Source organism: Patagioenas fasciata, chromosome 18 (genome assembly GCF_037038585.1).
Source record: "Patagioenas fasciata isolate bPatFas1 chromosome 18, bPatFas1.hap1, whole genome shotgun sequence".
Classification (NCBI taxonomy): domain Eukaryota; kingdom Metazoa; phylum Chordata; class Aves; order Columbiformes; family Columbidae; genus Patagioenas; species Patagioenas fasciata.
This window is the reverse complement of record NC_092537.1, coordinates 3,747,404-3,764,173: the sequence shown is the minus strand read 5'-3', so window position 1 is coordinate 3,764,173 and position 16,770 is coordinate 3,747,404. Positions and strand designations below refer to the sequence as shown.

Here is a 16,770-nt window from a genome sequence, read left to right as displayed (position 1 = left end):
CCTTTGTTTTCTATTTATAAAGATGCCTTTTCTATATGTACCTTTGATAGACTTTGAAGATAATCCTGTAAGCCGGTTAAAATGAATTTGAATGGTACATAGATGTAAAAACAAAACCCCAGACAAAACCACCGAGCCAAATTCAGTTGTTTGAATGAACTGTTGTTTTTACATTAAATGTTTTATTTCAAATCTGCTTTTGTACATAAAGTTCAGTAATGAATATGAAATCTGCCATGATGGTTTGTCCCGTTGTTTGTGCACGTGCAGAAAGGCCACGAGCGGCACCCGCTGTGAACCTGCTCTTTGCATGGCCCTTAAATCCTGGATACAAGTTCTTCCTTTGACAGATTGTTCCACAGGTGGTTAAATTCCTGTCCTTTTATTGTATTTAAGGTGTTTCTGTGAGTTCCCAGGTTTTTAGCTGGATTATAAAAACCTTCAGGGTAGAACTGAATACCTGAGATATGAGTTGTGTGTTACTGTTTAGAACTGTAACTTATAGAACTGAAAATGAAATATATCTGTGTCAGTTATCAAAATAAGACTACGAGGTTTTAACGTGCAAGTGGTTAATGTTTCCAACAGATTTTACAAGATACGTAGTTTATTTAGAATGAAGTTTAAAGTGTTGCTTCTCTGGAGTGCAAAGGATGGAAACTCCAGGTAGTACAGAACAAAACAAGGAATTGCAGATGACTGGTGAACAGCAGACACTGAAAACCTTTTTCCACATTACTACAGAGATTAAAATACAGGATATAGCAGCTGGATTCTGTAAATGTGAGTTCAGGCTGCAGTTGACTGTGGTACTTTGTGAAACGGTCAAGGTTCTGCCCATCCAGCCTGGAACGTGCTCATGGCAGATTTTCATGATGTTTTGTATTTGGTGACGATCTTAACACAGTGGGTCTGTGAACCCTGAGTTGGAACTGAACATATAACTTGAATATTTAATTCAGCTCATTAAATGCTGTATTCAAAATGGTTAGAAGAATTTAAATTGTTAACCTTAAGTGGATGTTGCTTTGTGTCTTCAATGCGGTCCTTTGGTTTTTGGGGCGTGGGGTGAAGAGTCACTGCCTGGAATGATGTAGTTGCAAATAATGTGAACTGTTCTGATTATATCAGTAATCGCCAAAACAAAACAACCCCCCCAACCAAACCAGCCACTTGATTTTACCTTTGCAAGGAGAATTTTGACAATATCGTTCAAAGTTGAGTACCTCTTAATTCACAGAGCAGTTTGGTGCTGTCACTGCCCAGCGCTGGAATGAGGCTGTTCCTGCTGGACCAGGTCCCGGTTGTACTTCGATAGTCTGTCTGTCTGCCTTCCGTCAGTCTGGGATCTGCTGTTTGAGCTCATCGATTTGGGACTGAGATGTGCTCCCCAGGAGAAAAACTCGGTATCTCCTCATGAAGAAGGTTCTTGATGTGAGTGGCGTGTTCATGAAAGTTCTTGGGCCATCAGCCTTGGTCATGAGACCAAGGGCCTGGGCTGGGCTGTGGGTAAAGCAGAACCAGGGGAATGAAGTAAAACTGTTTGTTCACCATGGACTGTATTGGAAGGGGATTAACTTCTGCTGCTTGCTCGGTCGTGGAGGCCAAAAACTCTGATACATGAGTTGCACCATTTAATGCAACTGTAAGGAGACGGGAACAGTAAAATGGAGACAAATTCGCTGTGATGGAATATTGAGGAAGGTGCTTTGCTGATGCTTGAACTACTTTTGAACAAAAGGAAAACTCAGTTCTGGAGGAGATGTGGGTTAAGATCTGAACTTAAGCTGCAAATGAAAGTGAGAAACTGGAAAAAATGTGGGAATTCTGAGGGACAGAAGGTAAAAATAATTTTAAAAAGTGGGGGGGAGAGAAGCTCTTAAAGACAACTCTAATGGTATAGGAAACCCTCTTAATGTTCTTTTTAGAAGAATGCAGTGATGCTCACCTTTATGCCCCAATAAATAATTTACTGGACCATACACCGTTGAGGGATAAAACTTTATTTAAAAAAAATTCAAATTTCACTTGACACATAAGTCTGAGTTGAGGTAAATGAATCCACCAGCTTCAGAAAACACTTTGAGGACACATTCTCGGTCGTGAGGCTCCAACAGCCAGAGGTAAAAAACTGAAGCGTGAAGTCCTCTCTGCTGTGGAAGAACTGAATTTCAACCTTTTGAATTCGAGCCTCTTGTGATTCTTTGCATACTTTGTTCCTTTATTACTCTGGTCTCTTGCCCTGAGACTCTTCCCCCCTCCCAGGTTTGAGAGGCGGCTGACAGTACCGAATCTGTAATGGGGACAGCTGGGCTTAGGCTGAGCTTAATAAGCAACTGCAACAAAACACCACCAGAAACCCACCCCACCATTGGCAAACTGCCCTTGTTCAATAAGCTAAAGGCTGAAGCCAGAACAAACCCTTTGTATTTTCTGAACAATGTGGAGGCATCACTGTGCAAGTACCTGAATTCAAGGCTTAAGCTTTATTTTCTACTACGCAAGTAAATAACCTGTAGAACCAACAGTCGGACGAACAGGTACCTGATTGTTGGTACCTCGGAAGCGCGGATACTCACAATTGGAGTTTCCATCTGGCAGAAGTACTGAGTTACAACAAGTACCTGACACCGGGAGTGCGCGAGTAAAGCCAGCACTACCAGTCTGTCGGCTGCTGGTCCCAGCGCTGCGCGGGGCTGAGACGGCTCTCGCCGACAGGAACATACACGTATTGAAAAAGCATTGAAAATACTCTTCACGTAATAATTCAAAGGAACGCAGAACACACAGGATAAGCTCGTATTCTCTCACTCCCCAACAGTGACATACTGCAGCTTGACAAACTGAGAATACTGCAGGGGTTTTGTTGCTAACACTGGATAATCCTCCCCACAGGTGTCCGCTCTTCCTCACCTCGTGTCTTACAGTGAATTCCAACCTCTGTCATACACAAGTTCTTTGCATCCATGTCAATCTACTCACTTTTTTTTCCTTGTAAATGGAATACAGATCAACCACCATTCTCCCCTCTACTACAGATCCTTGGGGGAAAAAATGCAGGATGGTTAATCTTTTTGTACTGAAAATGTGAGTACAGGGGATATTAATCCAACGTAAATTCAGTTTTTTATGCCAGCATAGGTGGCTAATGTAGCATGTTGACACTGAAGGAAAAAGGGCAGAATGATTGTCTAGGTTTTATAAAAATATTGCTATTCTAACATGCTAAAATATATTTCATTTTAATTGAGGTAAGAAGGTCCCTTTTAAGGCCCTCAGTGAGCATTACTTTAAAGTATTCTTTAAATCCAGTAGTATTGCAATCTCTTGACTAGGAATGGCCTCTCTTTGATAAGCTCATTCCAAATCTCAGTTACTCCTTAGGGGAAATATTGGTAACTTTATGTAACTTCCAAATTCAAAGTGAATTAATTCATCATCGTTTCTTATCCCCTCCTCATCCATGGAGACCTAAACCGTCATCTCCCACTCTCCCCTTTGGCAATGCAGAGAAGGTTCTATGAGGAATCCCAGCTGCCATCTGCGTATCGTGCCCACGTACTAAATTGCTGAGACTTCCCCTGACATCAGCTACACCGTAAATTGCAATTAGAGCAGACAATCAGAGCAGATGAGAACTGTCCTGCTCTGGGCGTTGCTCTAGTCCGAGGCAAGCGTCTGCGTTACCTTGATGTCGGCATCGCCATGCAGCTACTCTAGAAAACAGATTCCAAGTGACAAGACAGAAAGCAGTGCAAGAAACACCTGGAAATAAGGCACTTGGGTAAATGAGACAGCAACCGAGTGGCTACGTGTTCAAACAGACGTTACGGCTCAGACGTCCCCGCTCAGGAGGAGTGACCGGTACCACTGCACGCGGGGCCCATGATCCAGTTGCCCTGGGAAGGCAGCACAAGCACCGGGAAGCGGAGCAGGACGTCACTGCGCTCAATACTTTGTTCTTTCACGAGTGGTATAAATGAGACTTTGGTCCATTACCACCCCTCCACCGCCTAAAACACTCACAGGCTTATTTCACAGAACAGCAGCATTAAGCAACGTTAATTCTACACAACACGCGTACCCTGAGACTAGAGTACAATGAAATACTGACAAAAATCAAGTCTGGAGGAGAAAAGGAAAAGGGCTTATGGACTGTTTAAATTAATTGGCCCACGCAAATGCCTGTTTCTAACTTTTTCCAGAGTAACGAATTCAATGTTTCACCATTATGTTTTGAAATGAATCCAGCAGGAAGTACAATATAGTGGAGTTCAAGTAGTATAAAGACAGGTTTCTGTTAACAGATTGCTGATATCAAATAGCTGGAAATACAGGTTTTAACATCACACTTTACAGGAAGAACAAAAATCCCTTCACTCGCTGCTAAAACACCAAAACCTTCCAGCCCGGGTATGAAAACGAACATCCAAAATACAAAGAGACGCAGCATTGATCAAGTACCCAGTCGAAGACGACCTCTCTGTTGTTGGAGCTGATGGTGACTCTAAGCTTGGAGGTCCCTCCCTCGTTGCTGGAAGGGCCCAGCGGCACAACTTCCATGTCAAACGTCACAGTGGATCCAGAAGTAACGGCCGGCAGTTGGTTTGTCATCTCTTTTCCATTTACAAATACTGCCCCTGAAACAGAGGAGATATCAAATGTTATGTCTCACTTTCCCTACGTACTAACATGCAATATTATGGCTCCCTATTTTTTTGCGGGCAAACAGAACTGGAAAGCCACCCTGCCACGTTCCTTTCTGCCACATCAACCAGGCTGCAATAACTGCAAGCAGGAAAAGGAGACCTGTGATCACACCGAAGATTTTAACTACACAACCAGCGCATCCACAGAAGGTGGATGAAGTTGCTCACGTGTGATCCAAAGGTAGAGAGAACTGCAGGCTGTGGGTTTGGGGAAAGAAAAACCAAACCAAAAGGCTCGCGTTCTTCAATTCTGTGATTCCGACTCACCGTTTGTGCTGATGCACACGGCTTTATCCCGCTGCAGCGAATCGTAGCCGTTCTGCTGCTCCACACACAACCCCAGGCTGTCTCGTCTGTCCGGCTGTCCCACGGTTTCAATTCTACCAAGCAAAAAGTGAAGTCAAAGCCTGAAGCTTTAAATCAAAACACGGAGTGAAAGGCAGGCGGCACCGCCCTCCACACCGCGCTCCGGGGCTTCCAAAGCCCCCCGAGCCGCTGGGAGATGAGAGCCCACGTCACCAGCTCCACCGAGCGACGCTCCAAATACCCATCTGTACAATCATCAGTCTGCTTCCTGCAAACCTTCATTGCTATGCAATAGAATCCCCCCGTCACAACTTAAAGAGTCTTTTGAGATTATTTCAAGTTGTCTGAAACAAACCAATATGCACAAAACCACAACCTACAATCATCTATTGCCAACTTCACGTATTATGGCGAGACTTTCAGCAAGCATTTCATATGCAGGATTAAAAGGGGGTTTTTTGAGCCCTGCTGTATTCTGCTGTAAAGGGGCAGAAGCCTGATGTATTTTGGTGGTGGTGGGTTGTTTGGTTTGGGGAACATGTGGGATTTTTGTATATTTTGGTTTATTTTTTAACAAACCAGCTTGGTGCAAATGGATATTAAAACCAATAACACCTCAAAGGGCATTTAAAGTTTGGTTTCTCCCTTGCTGCATTTGGGATTTTGGTCCTGGGAAAGAATTGCCAAAGAAAAAGCAAACAGGTTGTGCAAATGACCTGGTTTGCAGTTCCCTTGTGCCCCGGCCCCCGAGCGAGGCTGCACAGCCTGCACCCCGGAGGGCTCTGCTGTGCTTGGGTCCTTTCTCTGGCGCTGCCAACGCTCAAAGGTGCTAAATGGTCCTTCAGAAAGAGTGACTCAAGAAACACAGATTGCCTTTTATAGCAAGTAAAACAGTGGTTATTTTCATTATGGCTTCAGAGAAAGAACAGCACCGATAGGTGGTTGTTGCCAAATAGAAAAAACTCCAGCAGAAGCCTTTAAGAGCTGGAAATGAAGCAGCGATGGAGTGGCACACAAGGGGTTAACTCTTTCAAGACGAACAGGGAAGCTAAAATTGGAACCGTGTTTTCCTTTTGCACTCCGTTAGGTTTCTCAGTCCCTCGGGAATGTCATTCAGACAGCAAGAGCCTTGCACTGCACAGCAAACCTAAAACAAATAAATATCCGAGAAGCTTTTCACTTGGGAGCGATCCACAGTGCTTCCCAAAACAACTTCACATGGGATTTCAGACTCATTTTGGTTTTAGGTTTGCTCTGCCTGAGTTACTGGTGAAGTTTGTAAACAGGTATTTATCTGTAAACTTTGTGCATAAGGGAACCTTAATTCATTCCATCCCTGCCTAAGGGAGCCTTTCTTGAGTTCTGCCTTGGAAAAAAGTGTTCGTACAGTTACAAGAAGGACAAAAAATGCATAATTATAAACCCATTAAAAAGTAGCAATTCTATCATGTCGACCTGTATCCACACTTGCTCATTTCCACACAGGCCCCTTTTTGCAGCGCACTGACAACGTCACCTGCACAGGAGCTGCAGGAAGACAAGGCAGCGGCCGAGCTCTGCTGCGCTTCCTCCTCCCACGCACACCGGAACACGACCGGGATCTGCTGGAGATCATCGCTCCCTTCCTCATCAGGTCTGGATTCTTCAGCAGTTAGTAACCAGCCCAAGACAAAGAGCCCTAAACAGTTCAGAGCATCACTGCACAATCACCTAAGCTTCACTTTGCTACACTGAATTTTCCTATCACATTAACAAAGTTGTTTCTCCAGCCTCTGTGATCCCTGCAATTCAAATTTTTAAAGGCCCACAGACTATGTGGTAGGAACAACGCTCAGCAGGACACTGTTTGAGTCCCTTCCCAGCACTTCCAAGGCTGCAGAGCAAACCTTCGCCTGTCACTGCTGCGTACACCGAACCGGCTCAACCACCACCAGCTGCCGATTGTCTCAGAGCAGAAAAGCAGATTTGTGAGCGATCACAAGTGCTTCCCTCGCATCAGCTGCCAGCGGAGTCGTGGTGGGTTCCTGACACGGTCAGCGTGATCCCCACACGGTGTCTGCAGCGTGACCCCAAACCCCCAGCCTGGCCAGGGTGACTGGGGTCCCCACCGCAAGAAAACGCTGTAGAGCGGCTGCAGAGCCGGTCACTGCGGAGAAACGTTCCCTTTCCTAAGGATGAGTCCCTGAAGGCTGCAAAGAAACGTCTCGACTTGCAGCAGTGATGTTTTCCTACAGCTGGTCCAACGCCTCCCCGCAGGGGATGACTGAGGTGGGTACGAAGTGCTGTGTTCACACAGCTTCACCTGTCCCTGCTGAGCTGTGCCCGTGTCCTGAACGCACAAGAAGAACACAAAGCTGCTTCGCAGACATCTGTAACACCAACCCTGCTTATTTGTTTTGCTCTGCAAGCCACTTATCCCCTTCTGAATAAGCTTCTGTTTCAACAAATGAAGAAAGCCAAGCGCCAAGTACTGCATCTCCCTGCGCAGGGAAATCTCACACGCTTTCAAACAAGCACCTACTCTTGGGACCTTGGAAGAGGAACACGACCATTTTTTGAGGGTGTCCTCGGTCTTAAGATCTGTGTCATGATAGTTCTTGTGGAAATGTGTTTGTTGGTGCTCTGCCATCCTGAAAAAAATCTCTTCTTGGAGAGAAGTCCACGTTACCAAAATGTAAAGCAAAAGATTTTCATGTGTTACCAATAAAAAAAGATAAAAGGCATCGGTCTGAAAGAGAACCAAGGGAAACCTCAAAGTTCTGCCTCTAATTTCACAGGCATTTCTGAGCCAAGAGATGTTAAATCTAGCAACAAATTTCAAATGAAAGCTTAGATCTTTTTATCCCATCTCAGCCAGGGCAACTGAATACATCCTCATGCTACAACCATCTAAAGTTCAGATAATTCGTTATCAGAAAGAGAGAAATGAAACACCATGGAATAAGTTAGAAAGATATCAACAACAGCCCACTTAAATTGCCTTTGGGGGTTGCCTGCTGTACAGCAAATAGTTTTATTTAACCAGGGAAAGATGGAATAAAGCTTCAGAGTCTCTGAGGTCTCTAATTACAACTGATGTGTCCACAAGGACATTCCTCATACCCCATTAAACAGTGTCATCTCAAGGACGGGAGTAAAGGCAGCAATGCTGCTGAGGTTTTTTATTGCATCGTGTCAAACGAAAAGCTTGAACTGCACAAGATACTTGCTCCACTCAGGAGTTTCTAGTGGCAGTTCCAAGCAGTAGTCTGATCAGCGCTAATTGTCTGGGATGTTAATGATATCAGTGCCAGACTGCCATCCTTTCCTGTCCTGTCATCCTTTTCAAGTCCAAGGTCATCAAAGCACTCGGATAGTCTGAGAAGGAAAGAACCTGGTGAGGTTAAACAGACTCAGTGGTGAGCTCCACCAGCTTCTGCCCAGCCAGGAACAGCTGCTACAGAACTTGAGGAACTTCCACATCCCACAGATTTTGCTCAGCATGGGCTGTATTGCACCATCCCTCAGGAGTTCATCCATCTCTCTTTTACATAACTGCAGGTCCTACAAAAACATCAGGTGTTTTCCTTAAGGAGCCAGGAAGCAGCAGTGAAGAGAAGGAAGTTCAGACTTCACAGACATGCTACCTTGACCAGGGCTGAGCTGATGTAAAACTCCACCAGACAACAGCTGTCCAGAAAGCACTTACCTGAACGTTAACGTTTGCCCACAGAAATAAGTAGGAGCTTTGGAGTAGAGGACACCACACGACTGAGAATCATTCCGAAGCGCAATGTTTCTTCGACTGCTCAAGCTGTAGCCCTCCAAACCAGCTGTCCATTCTTCAAAGGAAAAACAGAAACAAAACAGCGTGAACCTCAACTGGAGCAGCTGCTGCCTGTGCAAAAACAAACCGGTCGGCATGTCCACTCAGTTGACCTCACAGGAAGCTGAAGCTATGTGAGGAACAGGGACTGGTTTTGCCAGAGGTTTCTTTGTCAAGCCATTTGCAACTACAAGAAATACTTCCCAGCTCACAGGGTTCACCAGAATTTCGCTCTTTGCTGCAATCCCTGTGAAGTCATATTGTAGGCAAAGGAAAACCTTCATGACTCGCTGCCCTTAAACATTTGCAACTGAAGATTCAGGTGTTTCTGTCTCCAAGATAAGAGCTTGTTATGTGACTTAGGACAGCAAACAATGCGTAGGTAGGGGTGAGGGACAAGGAAAAAATGCCTCACTTTTGGCTCACTGATGCATTCCAAGGCTAAGCAGGGATGTAACTGCTGGAACAGCTCACGAACTATCACTCACACTACACAGCAAAGAATAAATTCTAGGCTGAAAGGACAGTTCATCACCCATTACACACACACATCACAGCTAAAGACACCCCAGTGTCACACAAGAAGCAGCTCCGTAAGTCACCCGGCTGTCGAGAGCTGGAGACGACGAGCAGGGAGTGAACCGTACCGTGCGGGACCAGCGTGGTGCGGCCGGTCTGCGGGACGCTCCACGGGCTCCACTCCTGCCGCCCGTCCCCGCGGGCGCAGACTCGGAACTGGTAATCCACGTTGGGATCGATATGCAGCACGATGAACTCTGTCTCCGAGCCGACATAGACATCCTCAAAGTGACTTGCAGAACTCTTCCGATATTGCAGCCTGTAATCTTGTGGTACGAAGTCATCGTCCACCTAGAGAAACATGTATCAAGTTAATAAAAGGTCTCTTTATTTTAATTTCACCTCTGAAGTGGCAGAGATTAGGACAGTACTGCAGGCTTTCAAAGGTGATTCAGAGTCAAATGGTATTGAAGAGCAGAAAACAAGCCTTATGGAAAATAAAATCAGTGTCTGAACCAATTGATCCAAAAAGAAGTAGGATGATTTCATCACAGCTTAAATGTATCTATAGAAGAAACATTCAACAAAAGGTTTTTCATTCTAGCAGAGATATAAGAAGATCCTTCAGCCAAACGCTGAAGACAAATTTGCAGAAGAAATTCGGTGCCAGTTTTTAACAGCAAGGGAAATTCACTATTAGCCTTCACAGACTGTTCCAAGGAATGTTTTCCAATTCTTTCCTATCTCTAAGTCAAAAGGGATTCTTCCCCTGCCCTCCCCACAAGCTCCACTGTCCCTCAAGCACGACTGAATTCAGGGAACTCCCTACGGCACAGACCACACGCGACAACAGCACCGACGGTTTTATAATCCCAGCCCACACCGTTCACAGGTCCGGACGGCTGACCAGCGCTGGGCTGTCGCTACAACAACACACACTTCTCTAATGCTGCCAAGGGGCGTAGAGCTGTCCAACAACAACTAAACCACAGCAGAGCACAGCGGTGATTTACTTAAAAATAGGCTTTGTGTACTGAACAGAAAGGCTACTCGACTAGCTAATGCAAATACTAAAACATTTTCTCTTTCCATCCCCTGCATCTCCATTACAACACAAACATGTTTAGGTGTAAAAGCGCAACGGAACAGGTTCAGCCTCATCCTGGGCCTGAGAAACTGTCTTCAAAGGAAACAGAAGCATCACCCCAGCAATCAGGTTCAGTCTCACTGAGCGTCTCGCTGTTGTTGCCACACAAACGAACCACTTGGTTCCACAGCACAAACGCCTACGTGCGGATCAGCTCTGTCAGAAACACACGCACCAGGATTTCTTCACCTTGTTTGTACAACAGCACGACAGGCAGATTACACTCTGCTATTCATGTGTTTGGTGGGATGAGCCCATGAAGGAGGTGTTACCTGCCTGGCTGGTACCCAGCACCGTCCGCAGTGTGGGAAGCAGGGGCAGAGTGATTTCAGCTGCTTTTCCTCCCACGGGGAAGGAGATTGTCAGGCAAAGGTGCAGGAGTGAGTTGGCCCTTTCTGCCTGGAAGGGAGCAGGCAGAGCCCAGCAGCAAGAGCCTGATATACAAGAGTCACAGATAAATCCCCAGCACCAGCCACGACATCGCTAGATCACCCTGCCTGTAAATGAGCCAGGATATTTTACCTACCTTACACCATCGGACTAAAATGCCTCCAGGCTTCTCAATAAACTCCTCTAGTTGTACAGGTGGGCGAGATGCCACAGTTCCGTGTCTGAATATTTGATTTTTCAATATAGTAAGAAGGCAGTCGTCCAGCTGGGCAGATAAACATGGCACGTCAACCAAGGAGGGCACTTCTGGTAAGCTGAGAAAGGAAAGTTTGCTGTAATGAAAGGGGCCAGCTCCTACAAATTCATATTTTGTCCATACACTTGAATCTGTGCAGATTTGCAAAGAGAGAACAGCTGCAGAAATTGGCATGTGCAGTTCAAACTTAAAAGACTTGGAAAACGTTGTGTTTCAGCCCTAAGCAGACTGTCTATTTCTCAGTAAATACTCTGAAATACAGGCTGTTCCCCAAGGAGTGGTTTCACCGTTCACAAATAAACAACCTATATTTCTACAGAACATATGGAGGGTGAAAATGACTCCATTCTGCGACTGCCAGCCCCAGTGAAAGTCTACGAAACGAACGGGACAGTAACACCTCAAATGAGTCTTTTAAGGCACTGAAGCAGAAGGCTTTTGTGTCAAAGGAGAAAAGATCCCTTGTAGAGGAGAAGAACACACGCCGCTGCCTCAGGTCACCTTGGCACCGTGGGATCTCACCTGTCCAGCTGAATATGTAAAGCTTTGTTTGTAAAGCTGCAAAGCTTCTCATTCTGTTGTCCCACATCTCCGTGGACCGCACTCTCTCCTGGAATCAAACAGCAAAAATATTCCTAATGAGAAAACATCCAAGAAAAGGAATTCTTTGCTTCAAAGAAGAACCAGTTCTGACACGAACAACCACTTAAACATGAAGCATTCTCAGCACTTCTGCTAGACTCTTAGCTAGAAAATACAACTGTAGTTAACAATATAAAGACTATTGAGCAATTCTGAAGCTCTCAGAGCTTCCTGTCGTCACACCCGTAACAAATGTAATAATCCACCTCAGGTCTCAGACGGCAGCAGAACTGGGGTCAGATGCCAGAGATCAGGATTATCAATCTCTTCCTCCACCTGCTTTAAAGGAATTAAAAAGCAAAGCCCCTTCACTGAGCAGAGAGCAAAAAAGCAGGACCTTAAAAGCAAAAAGAAAATAAATTCAACCATTGTTGTTTGCTACAATCTAAATGGTAACTATTGTCATAATGAAGGAAATAATCCATGCATTAAAGCGTGGAGATAAATAGAAATCTTTTCATAAGCTTTCCATATAAAGTAGCATCCCACACTTCAGCTTACAGAGACATATGCTCTGTTCTCTTATCTGATGACTTTACGGTAATTTACAGCATAAGCAAGCTCAGTCCTTTCCCAAATGGAGGATTACGAATGTTACAAATCTCTAAAGAAAAGCACACGTCATAATTGGCAGCAGGAGATTTAATAACCACGGAGGCTTAACTCCTTTCTGACTCAGATGCCGTGTCTGCTCGTTTTGACCACACGACTCAGCAACGTTTCCACCGCTGCGGCGACCCGTGGGATCAGACGAGCGGCTGCTCAGGTTCTCAGATCTGATAGAAACTCATCTTAAAACACAAGCAATCTGCCACCGCCCGGTGATTCACTAACCTGAGACTTCAAATAAAAACAAGGTGACTACCAGCTGTCCCAAAGGTTGTGGTGCTAGAAAAAAACCATTAAGGAATTCTTAGATATTGTGAGTGCTGCGGCGAGCAGAGCCAGCAGGCTCTCTGGGCGCCAAGCGGGTGAAGCTGGTCAATCTCCCACCCACGGGAGGCTGCTCGATGCCCTTTAGTTCACAAAACTGAGCTCATGGTGAAAGAAAGTTAAAGTTGAGACATGAGAACAATGCGAGGAAACTGCCAACACACTCATGGCTCAGACACGCTCCCAGTAGGTTCTCCAGCGTGGGGAACACAGGCAGGAGTGACATTATTCCTTTCTGGCTCGGTATTTAGCAGCGGTAGGGCACACACTGGCCCTTACAGTAATATTCCACATGTCCATTTTTGTCTGCTTCATCCTCAGACTGTTTGGAGGAATTTTTCCCATACGGTGGCCGTTTCATTCCTTGTGTTGCCCGCTCCCAGTGAACATAACCACACTTACCAGGAAAGAGAACCTGTTCGATTCAGCTGCTGTTTCATTAAGACACAAATAACTTCTTCAACCAACAGACATCCTGTTTTTATGGTACCCGAGATGTATTTTATTTCAAAGTAGCCTGACATAATCCTCTTTCTAGGGTGGAGGGTACAGATATTTCTGCAGTGAGGTATTTCCAAAGTAGGTACTTTGAGGAGAGGCTACAGTGACACATGTACAACCTAGGACTGGAGTGAAATACTAAAATACAGACTTGTAGGAGATAATATTGATCAGCTCTTCACTACATCTACCCGACTTTAATGTTTGGTTTGAAAGAAGTCCAAAATGAGCGACATACACTGATCATAACAGGAACATTTCAGATTTTAGAGCACACGCTGGGAGGTAGAGCCAAGGCTGAGCAGCAGATCCTGCCTTACCTTCCCGGAGCAGATCATCGGCCGTACTGACCCCATGCTCTATCAGCTTCTGACATTCATCCAAGGGCTTGATGCTCTCTTGCTCGATAGCATCCACCTCCTGCAGCAGCGACATCAGTCGCTCATCCAACAGCTTCTTGAGGGTCCCTTTTAAATCACTGAAGTGTTGCTCAAGTACATCTCTGGTCAACGTTGCGCTTTCTCTGATCTAAATTCAGGTAACAGGAAAGAAGGATTCAGGGTAAAGGCAAAGGCTGCGCATCTTCCATTTTTCTGAACCGCCTCATCTGCATCTGCTGGTAAAAAGCTGCATGTGATGTCAACTTCAAAAAAAGGACCACTGGCAGTTAACAACTATTGCAGTCATTGTTGGTACACGTACAGCAGGGAAGGAGGCAAAGAAACCGGCCCGGGCAAGGGGAAGATGTTAACAAAGCAAAACACAAATGGGATTACGTGTACTTCAATCAAGGAATCTTTCTCTTGTAGGTCTCCTTCCCACCCCCCAAAAAGATGGCTGCAATCCTGTTCAAAAACCACTCTGCCATCAAATACAGGTAATCCTAACTGGAAAAAAGAAGAAGTATCAGGCTTTGGACTATCTATGAGCACCTTTCCAGGCCAAATCACTTCAGTGGACTTTTAAAATCCTCATAAAGCTGCTTTAAGTTTTTTCCAAATAGCCACCTCTGGTTTGTCTGTGCTCCAGGGTTACTGGGCAGGGCGAACAGCAAGTCTGGTTTGATTCTGGAAGAACTCGACCACAGGTTCTACAAGTGCTCATTAAAACGTCTGCTGAATGTGACTTTTAAGGAAGAAACACATTTGAGCTTAAGATGCAAAAGTCAGAAGTGAACATCTCCCTACAAACAACTTTTCTAAGTCACACACACAAGTAAACTCTGCAAGATGCACACGGCCTTACACGTAATTTCTAGATCTTTAGAAGTACAGACAAGCATCACAGGAAGTTCTCTGGTTAGGTAAAACAAATTTCCTCTTCAAGTAATGCTCATGAACGTCTGCAGCTGCTCAGTTTCCCTTCTCTTGTTATTTTAACGCTTGAGAAAAAAAGGAAGTATTTAACTTCGTGAAGGGGTGGGGTGGAGGAAGGCAGAGCAGCCACGTCTCGGAGCCCATTACTTCCGTCACATGCAGATACAAATCCAACAAGTCTCAGAATTACAGACACCAGTAGCTCTGCACAAAGGGAAACACAAGTCTCTGAACACAGAGCTGCAAGAAGCTTGTTGAAAATTGTGTGCCTTTGGTCGAAAAGGATGCGATATAAGTGATCTCAATTGCTTTTTCTATCCCATCGGCCCACCAGACCCCAGATAACACAGCTTCCGCTCTCCAAACCCCAGCCTGAGACATTCAGCACTTCTGGACACAGGGAATTCTTGGGCATGTGTTGCTGATGTGTTATGGACAAAACAGCGTGTGGTCCTGAAGATGGGAAGAGAGAAAACAGACATGCACACAGCAGAGGAATCCCCCAGGGAGGAAAGGGAAAGCAGGGTGAGCTGACTGACACTCCAGCACTGCAAAAGGCAAACCGGCTCCCTCTTAACGCACCTGGAGCTTTCAGGCACCATTCGGAGATGACCAGCTTTGGATTAAAGACAGTCATAACAATTCATTTTCTTAAATAGCTTGTGGTTTTGAAGGTGACTAACTCAGTGTGCAGTGATCACCCTTATTCACTGCGTGGCAGGTCACCAACCCGGCAGATTTACAGCTGGTTTCTACACTAGTGGAATCTGCTTCAGAGACACGATCAGGTTACCGCAGAAACATTTTCTGAGTTTGACTTTATTCACTCATTTGCCCCTTGCAGAGCTGAATCAAAGACAGTAAGACACTGTTTCTAGTCTGCAAGAACTGAGGTGCTCGGAGGATGTCTTGGCAGAGAAGCCAGTCCTGGCTGCTCCCCGCAGCCTCCCTGCCCACACCGCACATCTCACGGGGCATCTGCAGTGCGGTGGGAGCGTCTCTGCTCCCAAAGGAAAGAGTCCTCTGCAGAGCTGCAGGAAAACCAGCCAGCCTGCAACGCTGGCAGCGCTGATCCATGACCACGGAGTACGTGATCGTGGAGTTTGGTGTGCAAGGACAGGACAACTCAGGAGCAACCAGGGCAGAGAGCAACCTGCTGGGGCTGCTCGCTGTGAAGGGCAGAGTCAGCACCGCTCCCATCAGATAATCACAGAATCCCAGAGTGTCAGGCGTTGGAAGGGACCTGGAAAGCTCATCCAGTGCAATCCCCCCATGGAGCAGGAACACCCAGCTGAGGTTCCACAGGAAGGGGTCCAGGCGGGTTTGAATGTCTGCAGAGAAGGAGACTCCACAACCTCCCTGGGCAGCCTGGGCCAGGCTCTGCCACCCTCACCATGAAGAAGTTTCTTCTCAAATGTAAGTGGAACCTCCTGTGTTCCAGTTTGCACCCATTGCCCCTTGTACTACCATTAGTTGTCACCGAGAAGAGCCTGGCTCTATCCTCCTGACACCCACCCTTTCCATATTGATCCCCATGAATGAGGTCACCTCAGCCTCCTCAGGTAACCGAGCACCCGGCTGCGCAGAGCACACAGACCCTGCGGACACCGGTACTGCCCCGGGAACCTCCCGATCGGCCCCGAACCGGGCTCAGCTCAGCCCCTGCGCTCTGCCCGCACCCCGTTCTCCTCCCACACACGCGAGCAGCCCACCCCCGGGGCCCGGCGGGGACAGAGAGCGGGTGTCCCGATCGAGTCGCCCCCACGACGCCCCGGAGGGAGGTCCGGGCAAAGCGCGGAGCCCCGTCCCGCGTCCCCACCTGCTCCCGCGCCTGGTGCAGCCCCCGCAGCCGCTGCTCCAGCTCCCGCCGGTAGCTCCGCGCCGCCTCGATGCTCTCCTGAGCCTCCTGCAAGAGGAGCCGCGCCTGGGCCTCGGCCTCCATGGGCAGCCGCGGCGGCGAGGCGCCCGGCGGGGCGGGGCGGCGGGCGGGCCGGGCCCCCGGAAGGGCCCCACATCCGGGCACCGAGCCCGGCGGGGCGGGGCGGCGGCACCGGCGGCGGGAGCGGCCGCGCGCGGAGGGCGGGGTCGGCGGGGGCGCGCAGGGCACGCGCCACCAGAGAGCCCACCCCCTCGGGTCGCCCCAGCGCAACCGCGAAGCTCCGCCGAGCCCGCCAAGTTTGGTCCCTCTCGCGTCCCGTGCCCCGCCCCTCTCCGCACCGCGGCGCGAAATCCCGCCCGGCAGCGGG

The 16,770-nt window shown here is 47.2% G+C and overlaps 1 protein-coding gene across 1 annotated transcript; it reads right to left on the bottom strand.

Moving 5' to 3' along the window:
* Positions 1-1,987: 1,987 nt before the first annotated feature.
* Positions 1,988-16,528, bottom strand: CRLF3 (cytokine receptor like factor 3). Its single transcript, XM_065852574.2, has 8 exons — positions 16,344-16,528; positions 13,529-13,736; positions 11,655-11,742; positions 11,013-11,190; positions 9,468-9,690; positions 8,704-8,836; positions 4,977-5,089; positions 1,988-4,640 (listed from the first exon to the last, which is right to left on the bottom strand). Exons 1-8 carry the CDS (start codon positions 16,464-16,466, stop codon positions 4,387-4,389), a joined length of 1,320 nt encoding a protein of 439 aa, XP_065708646.1. The 5' UTR covers positions 16,467-16,528; the 3' UTR covers positions 1,988-4,386.
* Positions 16,529-16,770: the final 242 nt, after the last annotated feature.